This window comes from Nelumbo nucifera, chromosome 5, assembly GCF_055504915.1.
Source record: "Nelumbo nucifera cultivar China Antique chromosome 5, China Antique-T2T, whole genome shotgun sequence".
NCBI lineage: Eukaryota > Viridiplantae > Streptophyta > Magnoliopsida > Proteales > Nelumbonaceae > Nelumbo > Nelumbo nucifera.
The window spans coordinates 74,566,454-74,583,427 of NC_142653.1; the positions used below are offsets into that span (position 1 = coordinate 74,566,454).

Genomic DNA, 16,974 nt, shown 5'->3' on the forward strand with positions numbered 1-16,974 from the left:
TTTTCTATTGTTCATTAAATAATTTTTCAAAATACGTTTTCCATCTTTGTTTGATTTCTTCATCTTTTATCAAGACTCTTTGATCTTTATCATTAATGCACCTAGATATGGTTTAAATCTCTGCCTTTCCTTTCTCTCAACCTTGCTAGTTTATACATTCTTTTTTCTCCCTCTTTAGTGCCTAATGTATAATAAAGTTTCATCATAAGCCTTGCATTTTACTTTATTCACTTTCTTTTTAACTTTCTTTCTTATGGTTTTATATTTTCCCTAGTTTTCTACATTTCTAGCTTTTTACCATTCTTTATAGCATGCTCATTTTGATCTAATTATATTTTGATCCTCTTCACTCCACCACCAAGTTTCTTTAATACCTTGCCACTTCCCTTTATATTTTCCTAAGACATCCTTTGTTACTTTTTTTTTATATTATTTGCCTTTTCAAGCCAAATATCATTAATCTTTTATCTAAATTCCAAGTCCCTTCTATTATCAATCTACTTCTAAATTGAGATAGTTTTTCCCCTTTAGGCTTCCCCACTTAATTCTTGAACACCCATTTTCTTTCCTATTTCTCTTCCATTTCCTAATGCACACATCTGCCACCACTATATATGTTTTGTTGTCAAGCATTCTCATGAAATAACATTGCAATCTTTACACATCTTTCATTTTGTTCTCGTAAGGAAAAAATCTATTTGACTTATGTTTGACCTACTTTTAAATGTTGTTAAGCATTCATCATTCTTTTGGAAAAGGTGTTTAAAACTGCCATATCATAAGCTATCCAAAGTTTAGTTTTGTACCTCTTGATAGAATTCAGGTATAGTGTCCTTATAATTCTAGATAATAATAAGAAGAATCTGTAGAAATAGTAAGAAGAAGAGAAAACTGTTCTGGTCGAACTAGAGAGAAAAATCACCCTATCTAGTCGGCCATGCTTTATTTATACCTTTCTAAACAAATGAGAATTACTCTTATGCCCTCACTTAAGTGAGAAAGACATCAACTAATTTAAGATCTACTCATAATTACATATAGCATATAACTTAATGTAAAATGCCTATATTACCCCTCTACTGCCGACTCTAACACCCCCCCTCAAGCTGGTGAGTATATGTCATATAGTCTTAGCTTGTTACATATGTAGTCCATTCTTCCCCGACTCAAACCTTTGGTAAATAGATTTATCCATTGATTTCCTGTGTTCACATATGTTGTACTTATCACTCCATTAAGCACCTTTTCATGTACAAAGTGGCAATCAACTTCTATATGCTTTGTTCTTCCATGAAACACTGGATTAGAGGAGATATGAACTGCAGCTTGATTATCACAATATAGCTTCATAGGAATGTCAATCGAGTACTCCATTTCCTCTAGGAGATGGTTCAACCACACTTGTTCACATGTGTGTGCCATGGCTCTATATTCAGCCTCTGTACTACTTTCTACCATTGTCTGCTTCTTACTCTTCCATGTCACTAAGTTGCCACCAAGAAAAGTGCAATACCTTGTAGTAGACCTTCTGTCAGATATAGAATTGGCCCAATCAGCATCTGTGTGTCCCTCTATCTCAAGACTTCATCCACTCTTATACAACAAACCATGACTTGGAGCTCCCTTCAAGTATTGTACAATCCTTAGAACCGCCTCCCAATGTGGAATTCAAGTATTCCGCATAAACTGACTCACTACACTAACTGTAAATGAGATCTCGGGCCGAGTGATGGTTAGGTAATTCAGCTTACCTACCAACCTTTTATACCTTCCAGGATCTTTAAACTCCTCACCTGCATCACTACTCAACTTGACATTTGGTTCCATGGGTGTTTCAACTGGTCTGGCACCTAACAACCCTGTCTCCTCTAGCAAATTAAGGACATATTTCCTCTAGCACAAATTAATACCATTCTTGGACCTCACTAATTCTATCCCTAGGAAGTACCTTAATTTGCCAAGATCCTTTGTTTGGAAGTGATCATGCAAGTAAGTCAACCTGTCAATCCCTGGTCTATCACTGCAAATGATACATCTACATACACCACCAATAAGATCTTCCCAGCACTGGACTCATAGCTGAATATGGAATGGTCAACCCGACACTGTTTCATGCCAAATTTCTTCCCCACTTCACTAAATCTACCAAACCATGCACATGGGGATTGTTTAAGCCCATAAATAGCCTTCTTAAGTCTAAATACCTTATTACCCTCCCCCTGAGCATCAAACCCTGGTGGTTGCTCCATGTACACTTCCTCAAGGAGATCACCATGTGAAAAGGCATTCTTGATGTCAAGCTGAAACAAGGGCCAATCATACCTAGCAGCAAGGGAGATCAGAAGACGAACAAAACCAGTTTTGGCAATAGGGGAGAAAGTGTCTATGTAATCGATACCATACAGCTGTGAAAAGCCTTTGGCAACTAACTGAGCTTTCAACCGTTCAACACTCCCATCAGGCAAATATTTAATAGTGTACACCCACTTACAGCCTACAACATGCTTACTAGGTGGAAGAGTGGTGAGGTCCCACGTATGAGTACGAGTCAAGGCCGAGAGTTCTTCCTCCATTGCTTGGTGCCACCCTAGAGAAGTGAGAGCTTCCTGGACATCCTTTGGAATAGAGACAGAGAATAATATAGAAACAAATTGGCGATGGGAAGCCGAAAGGTGAGATACAGAAACATAATTGGAAATGGGGTGAAGAGTGCAACTGTGTTTACCTTCCCACAAAGCAATAGGAAGATCAAGGTCAGAAACAGGGAGTGGGGCTGGGGTGGGAACAACTGCCGGATCTGTTGACGATGACGAAGCTGGAGGAGGAGCCCGTACCTGACGATGCGTATACACTTGTCGGATGGGTAGTCGTTCAACAGGGAGTTGCAATGGAGGCAAAGACTTGGTCACAACTGGAACAAGAGGAATGAGGTCCTCAACAGGAATTGGAAGAGGAGGTGATGGTGATGGAAGAGAAGAAACATCCAACCCAGGGAAAAAAGGAACAAACTCAAAGAATGTAACATCAGGACACACAAAAGAATGCCGAGAACTGGGGTTATAACACTTGTACCATTTTTGAGTCCTAGAATAGCCAAGGAAGATACACTTAGAGGACACACAAAAGAATGCTGAGAACTGGGGTTATAACACTTGTACCATTTTTGAGTCCTAGAATAGCCAAGGAAGATACACTTAATAGATCCATTCCAGGCCCAAGATTATGAACAAAAGACACTCACCCAAAAATTCTGGGAGTAAGAGGAAAAGGAGACAAAGTAGGAAACAAAACGGAGAATGGAGAGTGACCTTCAAGGATAGACATGGGCATGCGGTTAATAAGAAAGCAAGATGTAAGTACAACATCACTCCAAAAGTGTTTGGGAATATTCATATGATGTAAGAGGGACCAAGCAGTTTCCAAAAGGTGACGGTTCTCTCTCAGCCACCCCATTTTATTGAGGGGTGTAGGTACACGGGGTTTGATGGATAATGCTATGTTGTTCCAAATATTCTTGAAATGGTGTGAAAAAATACTCGCGGCCATTATCAGAACGAAGAATTTTAATGTGTACACCAAATTGATTGTGAATCTCAACATAAAATTTTTGGAAGATAGAAAACAATTCACTCATTTCTTTCATAAGGTAAAGCCATGTCATCCTCGAATAGTCATCAACAAAAATTACAAAGTACTTCTAACCATTATAAGACACTATTATGTTTGGACCCCAGATGTTCGAATGGACTAAAGAAAAAGGACTTGACATACGGCTATCAGCTCTAGTGTTAGAATGTTAGAATGAAGTCTCTTTGTATGAGTGTTCGGCTGATAAGAGTTCTTATTAGCCCATACTTAAGTTTAAGTTATCCTATAGCTGGGCCTGTGTTAATGGGCCTAAGCCTGTTTAATGTTTTAAGTTAACTGGGTGTCCCATCACTAATCAGGGGCATTCCAGTAATTACTTGTATCATTGTACTACATTCAAATATAAATAATAGCATGGTCGACTGGGCAGTACAGTTCGACATTTACAGCATATCAGTGGTGTTCTTCTCCTCTCCTCTACTTCGAGTACAGCTCTCAAGCTCACATGGTATCAGAGCACTAGCTTCTCTTTGGTTTCAGCCGGCGCACTAGCTTCTACTCTCTCTTCTCTTGCTGTTCTTTCCATCTTCTTTCTTCTTTTCTGGGTTGCTGAAAAAAAACTAGTGTTGTAAGAGAACAAAGCAGATTCGAACCTAGGGTTTCCCTTGGTTGTAGGACTCAAGGGAGGTAAGGCCCAGAAGTGGATGTCCTACTAAGTTCTTTTTTCAGCAAATAGTAGCTATTTGGCTACTAAGAGAGGTCTGTATAGGACAGACCTAGTTGAGGACTGATTTCAGCAGTCCTAGCCCTAGCCGAAAGGGGGAGAGCTTCTCCACAACTGCAGCTTCGAAGCCCCAGCAAAACCAGCATAGCACAGTGGTAAACAGCTCCAAGTTCAGGTTGGTTATCAGTCTGGAACCTCTCACCACTGCTGTACCCGAACTGCTTCAGCTCAAGTGAAGATTACCTAGGGAGCTGCCAGCTCCAGATTGTCCAGCACTGTGAACACTCTGGAGAGCTCTAAACCTACTCTAAGACTGAAGTCAGCATGTCCTCACTATCCGGAGAAGTTTCCTCCAGAGATAACAGACCTGCCGCAAGGTTCTCTAACCTGGAAAACCCTAATCTGCACAGTTTACAGATTACAAACGTGTTGCTGGATGAATATAACTTCAGAGAGTGGTCCGTCTCAGCAAGGCTGTTCATTACTTCTCATGATCTCACAGGCTATTTGGATGGAGACAAGAAAGAACCTGAAGTTGGCAGTCCTGAGCATGTCGTGTGGCGCAAGGAGAATGCCACAGTCATGTCTTGGTTGCTGGCCTCCATGACTCCTCAGGTGGCTAGAACTGTTCATCATTTCCCCACAACTGCTAAGATTTGGGAAAAAGTATCCAAGACCTACGGCCAGAAAAAGAACAATGCTAGAATCTATAGATTGAACCAAGATATTGCAGCTCTAAGGCAAGGAGACATGTCCGTGGCAACATATTTTGCAACCCTGTAAGGCCTTTGGGAAGAGCTTGATCATCACTTGATATTGGATTGGGAAAATGTCAGGGACAAGGAGAGACATGACAAGCAAATTGAAGAGAGCAGAGCCTTCAAGTTTCTGGCTGGCCTAGACCCAGTATATGAGGGTATAAGGTCACAAATTCTAGGGAGAGATGAATTACTGGAGGTTCACCATGTCTATTACCTGGTGAGGAATGAAGAAGTCAGGAGAAGGGAGATGCAAGTTGACTCCCAGACACAGTCAACTGGACTATCTGGAGAACATTCAGCCCTAGTCTCTACTAAGGGAAATAGATATCCAGACAAGAAGTCCCTCAAGTGTACCCATTGTGGTGGTGAGAAACACACAAAGGAGAAATGTTGGGTCTTGTATCCTCATCTGAAGCCAGCTGCTTTGAGAAAGGACAAAAGATAACATAAGGGTCACACAACAAGTGGGAATCTTGCCACCAACAACAGTAGTGACAACTCACAAAGTACTCCGACAGTGTCCTCTTCCTCTACAGGGCAGGTTGCCGACTCCTCTGGACCAAGTACTTTGGGCTTCACGGCTAGTGAGGTAGAGGTTCTCAGCCGGGCATTAGCCTGTCTGAAGAACAATTCTTTAGCTTCCACCTCTCTTGCCAGATCAGGTACAGTCTCTGCCTTTAGTGCAACTAGTTCCATTGATTCCACCTCATGGGTGATTGATTCCGGAGCAACTGACCATATGACACATATGTCCTCCTTATTCTCTTCATATCATTTGTTGTCTGGCCAGGATAAGATGAGAGTGGCTGATGGGTCTCTCTCCACCATCTCCGGAAAGAGGGTGGTTGACCTAAGCAAGGACCTCTCTTAAATCAGTCCTACATGTTCCTAGTCTTACCTCAAATCTTTTGTCTGTTTCAAAACTTACAAAAAATTTGAACTGCAGTATAACTTTTTTTCCTACTCATTGTGTCTTCTAGGACAGATTGACGAGGAGAACAATTGGGAGTGGTCATAACTATGGGGGCCTCTACTATTTTGGTGCAGACATCGGCTCAGCCCTACAAGCTTCTACCACTACTAGTCCAGAAAGTGTGGAGTCAATAGCTAGGTTGCACCTGTGGCATGCTAGGCTAGGTCATGTGTCTTTCTCTTCTTTAGCAATGTTGTTTCCCGAATTGTTTAAGGGAATTCCAAGTCAAGGTTTAATTTGTGATGTGTGTCAAATGTCAATTGATGGCTTTTGATTTGATTTGAGCTCCTTTTGATTTGATTCATTCTGATGTTTGGGGACCTTCACCCATTGTTTCCATTGATGGCTTTCGTTACTTTATCAGTTTTATTGACCATTATTCTCGGTGCACTTGGATTTATCTGTTAAAATGACGAGATGAAGTACCACAGATAACTATGGTTTTTTGCAAGATGATTGAAACACAATTTGATAAGAAAATTAAGCAATTCCGGTCAGACAATGCGGCTGAATACTTTGAAAGATCCCTGAACTCATTCATGGAAGATGCAGGCATGTTACACCAATCATCCTATGCTAACACCTCTCAGCAAAATGGGGTTGCTGAGCGCAAGAACAGGCACCTATTGGAGACAGCTCGAGCCCTACTATTCCAGTACAAAGTGCCCAAGCAATATTGGTCTCAAGCTATACTCACTGCATCATACCTGATAAATCGGATGCCATCTAAGGTATTGGGTATGAAGACTCCTTTCTCTGTTTTGTGCCCCACTCTTCTAGAATTTCCTCTTCCCCCACGGGTTTTTGGCTGTACATGCTTCATACATGTGAAGAATCCAAAGAAAACCAAGCTGGATCCCAAGGCCACGAAGGGAATATTGGGTACTCTCCTACACAAAAGGGGTACAAATGTTATGATCCTGTCTCCAAGAAAAAGTATGTCACCAGAGATGTAGTCTTTTTTGAGTCTCAACCCTATTTCCAGTCTTCTCAGAATCCTCTTCAGGGGGAGACTAGTGGGTTGGAAGATGATTCTCATTCTCCCTTCTTTTTTGTTTCCCTTTCATCACCTTCCACTACTTCTAGTTGTGACATTCCGGGTCAACCTAGTGAGGCTCCCACTATGCCAGTTACTTCTCCTGATACAGTAGATGCTCCTGAAGGTTCCAGTAGGCAAGAGAAAGAGATGCATACAACAGAAGGAAGAAGGGCCCTCAACCTCATGATTGCAACTAGTTGAACTCAGATCAATCTGTCTCTGCAATCCAAGGTAATTCTGACTCACACACTTCGGATTTGGATTTTCCTATTGCTCTCTGTAAGCCTGTTCATTCTTGTACCACCTGGCATCCCATATTTTGTTTCTTACTCACATTTATCTCCTGCCTATCACTCCTTTGTGTCTGCTCTTTCCTCTGTATGTGTCCCTTCCAGGTACTTAGAGGCAGCATCTGATCCAAGGTGGAAAGAAGCCATGAATGAAGAGATGAAAGCCCTAATGAAAGCAAGAACGTGGGAATTAGTGGACTTGCCAGAGGGGAAAGGCACTGTTGGGTGCAAGTGGGTATTCACAGTAAAGCATGTCACCAGAGATGTAGTCTTTTTTGAGTCTCAACCCTATTTCCAGTCTTCTCAGAATCCTCTTCAGGGGGAGACTAGTGGGTTGGAAGATGATTCTCATTCTCCCTTCTTTTTTGTTTCCCTTTCATCACCTTCCACTACTTCTAGTTGTGACATTCCGGGTCAACCTAGTGAGGCTCCCACTATGCCAGTTACTTCTCCTGATACAGTAGATGCTCCTGAAGGTTCCAGTAGGCAAGAGAAAGAGATGCATACAACAGAAGGAAGAAGGGCCCTCAACCTCATGATTGCAACTAGTTGAACTCAGATCAATCTGTCTCTGCAATCCAAGGTAATTCTGACTCACACACTTCGGATTTGGATTTTCCTATTGCTCTCTGTAAGCCTGTTCATTCTTGTACCACCTGGCATCCCATATTTTGTTTCTTACTCACATTTATCTCCTGCCTATCACTCCTTTGTGTCTGCTCTTTCCTCTGTATGTGTCCCTTCCAGGTACTTAGAGGCAGCATCTGATCCAAGGTGGAAAGAAGCCATGAATGAAGAGATGAAAGCCCTAATGAAAGCAAGAACGTGGGAATTAGTGGACTTGCCAGAGGGGAAAGGCACTGTTGGGTGCAAGTGGGTATTCACAGTAAAGCATAGGGAAGATGGGTCAATCGAGAGGTACAAGGCCAGACTTGTGGCAAAGGGATTTACACAAAAGGAAGAATTGACTACAAACAAACCTTTGCCCCTATAGCAAAGCTCAACACAATCCGGGTTCTACTATCACCAGCAGCAAATTTCTCTTGGGAACTCCATCAGCTAGATGTGAAGAATGCCTTCCTAAATGGTGATCTTCATGAAGAGGTATTCATGGAACCTCCACCAGGCTATGATGTTGGAAATAAGGTGTGTAAACTAAGGAAAGCATTATATGGTTTGAAGTAGTCTCCCCGGGCATGGTTCGAGAGACTTTGTATGGCTATGAAGAAAGTGGGGTACACTCAGAGCAGTGCAGATCATACATTGTTTACAAGGAGACAGGATGACAAACTTACATCACTCATTTTTTATGTGGATGATATGGTGATTACCGGAAATGACTTGGAAGAGATGAAGAGGCTGAAGGAGTTCTTAGCTTCAGAGTTTTAGATCAAAGACTTGGGAAATCTGAGATATTTTCTTGGGATTGAAGTTGCTAGATCAAGAGAAGGAATCTACATATGTCAGCGGAAATATGTGCTAGATCTCCTAGAGGAAACAGGCATGATGGGGTGCAGGCCAGCAGACACTCCAATAGAACCGAATCATGGACTACAAGAATCAATGGGTGAGGAATACTGTGATAAAGAGAGGTACAAAAAATTGGTAGGAAAGCTGATATACTTATCCCTTACTTGGCTAGACATTGCCTATGCAGTGCATGTTGTTAGTCAATTCATGCACTCACCAAAGATCCCTCATATGAGAGCAGTGGAAAGAATTCTCAGGTACTTGAAGACTTGCCCAGGGAAAGGAATTCTATTAAGGAAAAACAACAGACTTGAAATTGAAGCCTACACTGATGCAGATTTGGCTAGGTCTGTTGGAGATAGAAAATCAACCTCAGGTTACTGTATATTCTTGGGAGGAAACCTGGTCACATGGCGCAGTAAGAAGCAGAATGTAGTGACTAGATCAAATGCAAAAGCAGAATACCGAGCTATGGCTCACGGGGTTGCTGAACTCTTATGGCTCAGAACTCTTCTTAATGAGCTTGGTATTAAGGCTGAGGGTCCTCTCTGGCTGTATTGTGATAATAAAGCTGCTATCAACATTGCCAACAATCCCGTGCAGCATGATAGGACAAAACATATTGAAATCGATCGACACTTTGTCAGAGAGAGAATTGTCTCGGGAGAATGTGCCTTATACTCCATCAGAGATGCAAATTGCAGATGTATTGACTAAAGGGCTGGCAGCAACAAAGTTCAGGGACATACTTGGCAAGCTAAACATGATTGATATCCATGCTTAGCTTGAGGGGGAGTGTTAGAATGTTAGAATGAAGTCTCTTTGTATGAGTGTTCGGCTGATAAGAGTTCTTATTAGCCCATACTTAAGTTTAAGTTATCCTGTAACTGGGCCTATGTTAATGGGCCTAAGCCTATTTAATGTTTTAAGTTAACTGGGTGTCCCATCACTAATCAGGGGCATTCCAGTAATTACTTGTATCATTGTACTACATTCAAATATAAATAATAGCATGGTCGACTGGGCAGTACAGTTCGACATTCACAGCATATCAGTGGTGTTCTTCTCCTCTCCTCTACTTCGAGTACAGCTCTCAAGCTCACATCTAGGACTAAAGGGAACACGATGATGTTTCCCAAATTGACATGACTCACAATTCAAAGTAGAGAGACGACTCAACGACAGAACAAGTAATTGAAGAGCTTAAGAGACGGATGACCAAGTTTGCAGTGCCACTGAAGAGGAGAAAGAGATGTCTAAAAGGTTGTTGTTGAACCACCTCCATCAAGATTATACAGTCCACCAGTTTCATGCCCTCCACCAATCTTCATCCCCGTCTTGAGATCCTGAAACAAACAAAAATGGTAAAAAGTGATAAAGCAATTAAGAGATTTAGTCAATTTACTAACAGACATCAAGTTAAAGGGAAACTTGGGAACATGTAAAACTAAGGATAGGGATAATGAGTCTGTGTCAACATTACCAACACCACATATGGAAGATGTAGAACTGTTGGCAAGAGCAACAGATTGTGATGTGGAGGACGGAGAAAAGTTTGGATGTTAGTCATATGCTCGAAAGCTCTAGAATCTATAATCCAGTAGGAAGGTTTGGATGCCAAACAAGCCATACCTGAGTGTGCAAGGGTAGCCGTGTTCTGCTGAGACATACCCTGAATGAACCGCTCATACTCATCCCGTGGAACACTCATCATCTCCTTTCTAGAGGCATCTATAGATGTAGAAGGTATCTGATCAATTTGTTGAGATTCCTGTCTCGAACCCCCACCAGTTATGACTACATGATTTGCCCAGGTTGAAGGTGGTCCGTGTAGATCATAGTAGTTGATAGTATGTCCCTCCATACCGCAATGTATACACCTCCTCTGACCATTACTACGTCCTCTACCACGGGCTCCTCTTGAGTCTCGACCTCCAACACGACCACCACCACGACTATACATGCCACCATCACCACAACCATACATGGGTCCACCACACTATCACGGCCAAGCTGACCTTCTAGAGCTCCTCCTCTACCTCTATGACCTCCCCCTCTCATTACTGCAAATGCAAACCTATCTGATATGGTGGAGTTCTCTGTGGGTCCAACTGAGATCCTTCAGAGATGAGCAAACACTTCCTCAAGAGAGGGAAGAGCAGACCCACCTAGTATTTGTGCTCTTACTGGTTCATATTCAGACTTTCAACCCTACTAAAAATTTGGTCACATCCAACTACTCTCTCTGTTGTTGCTGAATTTTGACATCAGGTGTAAGAGGGTGATACACATTCAACTCATTTTGCAGATTTCTCATACTTGCATAATAGTCCTCAAAGCTCTGATTCCCCTGTTGCAAATTGAAATACTCTTGGTACAGTTGGTAAACCCTAGTAGTGCTATCTTGTCCAGAATAAAGCTTCTTTGCATGATCCCAAACCTCCTTGACTGTATCTAAAAACATAAAGTTCACACTAATTTTGGGTTCCATACTGTTCCATAGCCATGTCATAATTTGTGCATCCTTTTGCTCTCACTCATCATATCCTTGAGAATCAGTTGGGGGTTTATCTTCCCTCACATGCTTCACTTTCTTCTTAGCTTCAACAGATTTAGCCCAAGGCACATTATTCTCACCATTCAGTTTGATAGATGTCATCTGCACATTTAGATAATCAGGAGGGACCATTAAACTAGACTTGCATTCACTGCTGTCTCCCATGACTGCACAAGGAAAAGGGAAGAAATTCTACAACTAGTTTATCACTCAACTTCACTAATTAGCCACCACACTACACACCAACGACTGGTTACTACTAGGGTACCTACTATCATAGGTTTCAGCAACAACACTCACAGTTGTTCACCACTTTCAACAACAACACTACTGCTGTTGTCCACTTTCAGCACCATAAACCATCACAATACACCTCACAAACAGGGAATTTGGTTCTACAACACATCACAATCTGTTTCTCACTGCTACACTCATGTAATCTAACTATCTGAATTCCCACCGAACGAATCTGCACTGTCACATCCTCACACCTGAAATCAGCCCTCTTCAAACTGCCGAGTAGAGGGTTTTCTACCAACCACACAACAGCAACAACTCTACTCATTGGAGGCATGAAAACCTCCAGAACAAAATGATCAGTCCTTTTTTGCCCTTCTATGAAACTCCTATCTACCAATGAGAAATCTGCAAAACCCTAGGAGAGTATGTGCTGAATAGAGGGAGAAAAAAAGGTTGATCTGAACTAGTTATCGTGGCTCTGATACCATGATAGAATTCAGGTATAGTGTCCTTATAATTCCAGATAATAAGAAGAAGAATCTGTAGAATCAGTAGGAAGAAGAGAAGAGAAAACTGTTCTGGTCAAACTAGAGAGAAAAATTATCCTCTCTAGTCGGCCAGGCTTTATTTATACCTTTCTAAACAAATAAGAATTACTCTTATGCCCCCACTTAAGTGAGAGACACATCAGCTAACTTAAGATCTACTCATAATTACACTTAACATACAAGTTAATGTAAAATACCTATACTACCCCTCTACAGCCAACTCTAACACCTCTTGATTCATTCCTCTCGCCAAACCTAAATCCTCCATGCACCATATCATATTCTACACTTTTTTTTTCTCTACATATCCATTTAAGTCTCCTATAAAAATCGTCTCTTCATTTGCATCATAACTTGTGGTGCATAAACACTTTTATGTTAATAATTTCCCCACATAAAAGAAGTCTTATTAAAAAATTATTCTATCCCCAAATCTTTTAGCATTTACAATTTCATTTTTTAAATCCCTATCTACTATTATCGCTATACCATTTCTATTATTTACTTCTTCCATATACCATAATTTGTAGCCACCAATTTCTTTAGCTTTTTTACCCTCCCATTTAGTTTCTTGTAGGCATGCAATATTACCCATTCTCTTCATAGTGTCTACCAATTCCATAGATTTTTATGTTAATGTTTCTACATTCCAATGGCTAAACGAAGTCATGTTTCTTGGACTAACTTTTTACCCACTCCCATCCACAGGGATGTGGGGATTCTTGCCAATTGACACCACAACCAGGTGTTTCCATGGTGGGTCACTTACGGGGACCATCCTAGCAAACCTTTGCCCACTCAACACTGCATTCAGGTTAGGGTGCAGTGCATCGTTTTTGGAGAACGCCCTCCTAGTATGGGTACGGAAAGACAAATCAGGATCCATATCATGAGAGTTTGGAAAAAGTTTAGTGTCATCTACCAACCTGAGCACCCTCTTTTATCTGGGCTTGGGACCAGCAGCATAAGACAAGCTCACATTGGTGGAGTTATTCTAGAACCATTTTGATGCCCATGTCAAATTGGTTTGTCCAAAATAATCAAAGACTTGGTATAGTGGGATAGCTCAACCAAGACACAAACTGATGCAAATTGCCTCCAGCATGGAATTCCAATAGATCTTTATTTGACTAGTCACTGTAAAATAGTATTTTTATTTGCTACCACCTGGCTCTGCACTCATGCACACAACAATCACACAAGTGCACAGTGCCATTGCAAACTTGTCTCCAAATGTTGAATCCTGTCTTTTATTCATTTTTCTGATGATCCCAATAAATAGAAAAAGGCCGTTGCTCAATGACACTCCCAGCTATCTGGGGTCTTGGGAGGGATAGGCTGGATGCAGTCCTAACCTTTGGCATTTTTTCCATAAAATGACCACTCTGGAGCCTATGTTCTCACACTTGCTCTCTTGAGATTTTACCATTATACCAAGCAATGGATCCTGGTGATCCCAATAATTCTGAAAGATTATTTGATTTGGACTCCTTATAAGTAATTGAATATCATATTGTTCAGTGCTGGAAGTCATGATGTTATGTAGCTGCTGATGCTGTTATTGTGAAAATCTGCAGGTAGATGGAATGCGATGCAAAAATTGCCTTATTTGGGCTAAAAGTGACCTTTTAGTGAGAGACATTATCAAACTTGCACCAGATCTAATGGTAAGAATGTTCTTTTAAATTTTAGTTTTTCCCTCTCCTTTTTGTGGTGTTTGACTGCCTGCAAGACTGCAATGACTATTTTCTTTAGTAGTGATTCTGCATGGTGTGATTGAATGACTTAAAAAAAATATCTAGATCATCAAGTACTTGTAAATAATTGAAAGAAATATTACTCTAGTGTAGCTCAATAGATCCTTTCATCCTGATGTTGTAGTTCAACTACAATTTTCAATGGATTTGACTAGCATAGCAAGCTTTAAGCCTAGTTATCTCTAAGCTGGACTTGGGCAGCAGTTTTGTGCTTACCAGTTTGGTGTGGATCTAGTTCTTTGACTCCATTATGTCTGCTAGATTCTCTGGCTTTGTTTTGCTCCATTGTTGAGTTGTGAATCCTTATTTTCCTGAGACAATTCAAAACATTCTTTCATTAAATAAGTATCAATAAAAACTACAAAGTACTTGAACCCATTCTATGACACAACGTGACTAGGAAACTAAATATCCGAATGAACTAGAGGAAAAGGACTTGACACTCTATTATCATCTTTTGGACAAAAAGATACTCTATGATGTTTGCTTAACTGGCAAGACTCACACTCTAACTGAGACAACGACCCAGTGAAAGACCAATTGCTGCAAAGTAGGAAAAGGTGGATGGCCCAATCACCAAAGCCATTGATAAGTAGTAATAGAGGATTGAAGAGCACTGTGTGTACCGCCACCATCAAGGTAGTACAATTCTCTAGCTTCATGCCCTCCACCAAAATCATCTTCCCCATCTTCAGATCCTAAAACACACAATATGAAGGGTTGAATGAGACAGTAGTTAAAAGAGGAATGGTAATTGATTCTCCAGATTGTGTATTATGCAACAGAGCAGAAGAATCAGGTGATCACTTGTTATTGCATTGCAATTTTGTCTATAACATTTGGGTGAAAGTGCTCAAGATCTTTGCTGTCAAGAGTTGTCCAGTTTCAGTAGAAGCTTTTGTGAAAGGCTGGTGGATGCAAGGTTTAAGAAAGAAAGGAAAAGTAATCTGGCAAATGGTTCCTGGAGCAGTGTTATGGTCGATTTGGCAGGAAAGAAATGCAAGGATATTCCAAAATAAAGGTTGTCAAGTGGAGGAAGTGTCAGAAAATTGTGGGTAAGTTGTTAACTCTAATGGGACAGTGGTCTAACTCAGGATGTACTCGTCTGATGTACGGCCTCTGGTTGTACAAAGGATTTTTCTTTTTTATCAAATGAATTGATACTTTAGCTCTTCTCGAAGAGAGAGAGAGAGAGAGAGAGAGAGAGAGAGAGAGAGAGAGACCACCATTATTAGCATTACCCAGCATTAGGATCTTCAGAAATGATACAACCTTCTCTTTGACATCATCAATGTCACCATCTTGCGAAAAAATCCCATTGCTACTTGCAGCTTACAGATAAATCCAGCAGGAGACCAATCCAATGACTCAAAGTGGATTCTCAAAAAAACCTCGTCAATGTCGGGCAGGATTCAAGAGGATCATGACTGATATGGTTTCGCCCAAAACCATGTATTTGGCACAAATTATAGTATTGAAATTGGGATTAGAAGTACTCTGCCTGGTGTTGAAAGAATGGTAGGATCCATCTAATGGACGCCATGAAGGTTGTGGAATGGGTGGGCGAATTTCAAAATTTTCCTACCTTCTTCCAACTGGGAATCATATTCCCTAATTTAAGAATACAACATTCAAGGATCCTACTTGAACCATAATCGAACCAGATCTGAACCAAAAGGGATGGGAGGAATTATACCTGATCCAGAGAAACAGTATCTCCCAAAGTTGGTGTTCACGCCCAAAGAGGACACCAAGATCCGCTCTTGCTGAAGATGACACAGTTGTATGTGGAACGGAACCAGCAGGGTGCATCCTACACACTAAATCCTTTGCAAGAATCCACTGGAAACTCTGAGCACCAAATCTTTTCAGTCTTTTCTGCAAAACTGATGTCAAGAACCAATTTCTTGATTTCTTTCTTCTTCAAAGATCGAATCTTGTAAGAAAGAATGGCGGCGGCTGGAGGAGAACTCCTGAGACAAAGATGGCTGAATTGCTTCTCTTCTCTCTGGAATGTGTATGAGATCTCATCTCAATTCGCAGGATGACTTCTTGCACAAAACCCTAGGTTCGAAATCTGATTTTTTTCTCTTAGGGTTTCTCCTCTTTTCTTCTTGATTAAGAAACCCCTTAATTAGGAGTTATCCCAATCCAAATCAGTATTTGGATAGGGGATGATCTTAATCCTATCTACAGATTAGGTTAGCTTACTCTTGATCTTATCAGGAGGTTACCAGATTCAAATCTAATTTGAATTTGGTCTCCCAGAGTGGATAAGGTTAAAGGCCCAATCCTTTTGCTAACTTCAATCCCAGATTCGCCCCATAAATGGGTGATCAAATCAGCCCATCTCGAAATGGGCTTTTGGCCCATTAAGTGTTCAGTGCTTAACTAGTTTCCAATCTGCTGCCCAATTCGGCTTCTTTGTATGGCGTGGGACCCAAGCATTGATCTACACACCAACCACATGGGTTTGGCCCAACCTTTATTACAAGGCCCAGCCGAATTCACTGAAAAGCTCAGTAAACCCTTGAGCCCATCACATGGATCCTAAGGGCCCAACACTTACATTAAGTGGTCCCTGGGCCAAGCCATCTTATAAAAACCCAGGGACTGTGGGCAGGTGCAAGATTAGCCCATTAGGTACTATCCTAAATGGTCTTACACTTAACCTCTCAGCCCTTAATGATCAAACACTGCCCGACAAGAGAGGACCTCTCCCTCGGCTGCAAGGAACAGTGCCGCACTCTCTACTCACATGGATCCTGGGAATTAAAACCATTTGCAAACATTTTGAAACCGTACAAAAGAAAAAATATATATATATATATATATATATTAATTTTGCAAAACAAAATTCTAACGATTGAAATCAACTGCCGGCAGTTTGGTTTCCATCAGAGAGTGCATTCCCGATCATTACCTTTGTCCGACAAAGGGGCTGATCCTGTCACTATGATCACCCACTCAGATGAATTCTCAGACTGTCCCAACATACCCAGGTTTTGATCCTCGCTAAGGATCTCA

General features: G+C 41.2%; 1 protein-coding gene across 1 annotated transcript in view; it reads left to right on the forward strand.

Annotated features, from left to right (window-relative positions):
- Nucleotides 1-16,974, forward strand: part of GDPD4 (PLC-like phosphodiesterases superfamily protein) — a 62,945-nt gene that overhangs the window by 36,497 nt on the left and 9,474 nt on the right. The window contains exon 7 of the mRNA XM_010254089.3: nt 13,768-13,857. Coding sequence (XP_010252391.1) covers nt 13,768-13,857 — 90 coding nt within the window. The remainder of the gene's footprint in view (nt 1-13,767; nt 13,858-16,974) is intronic.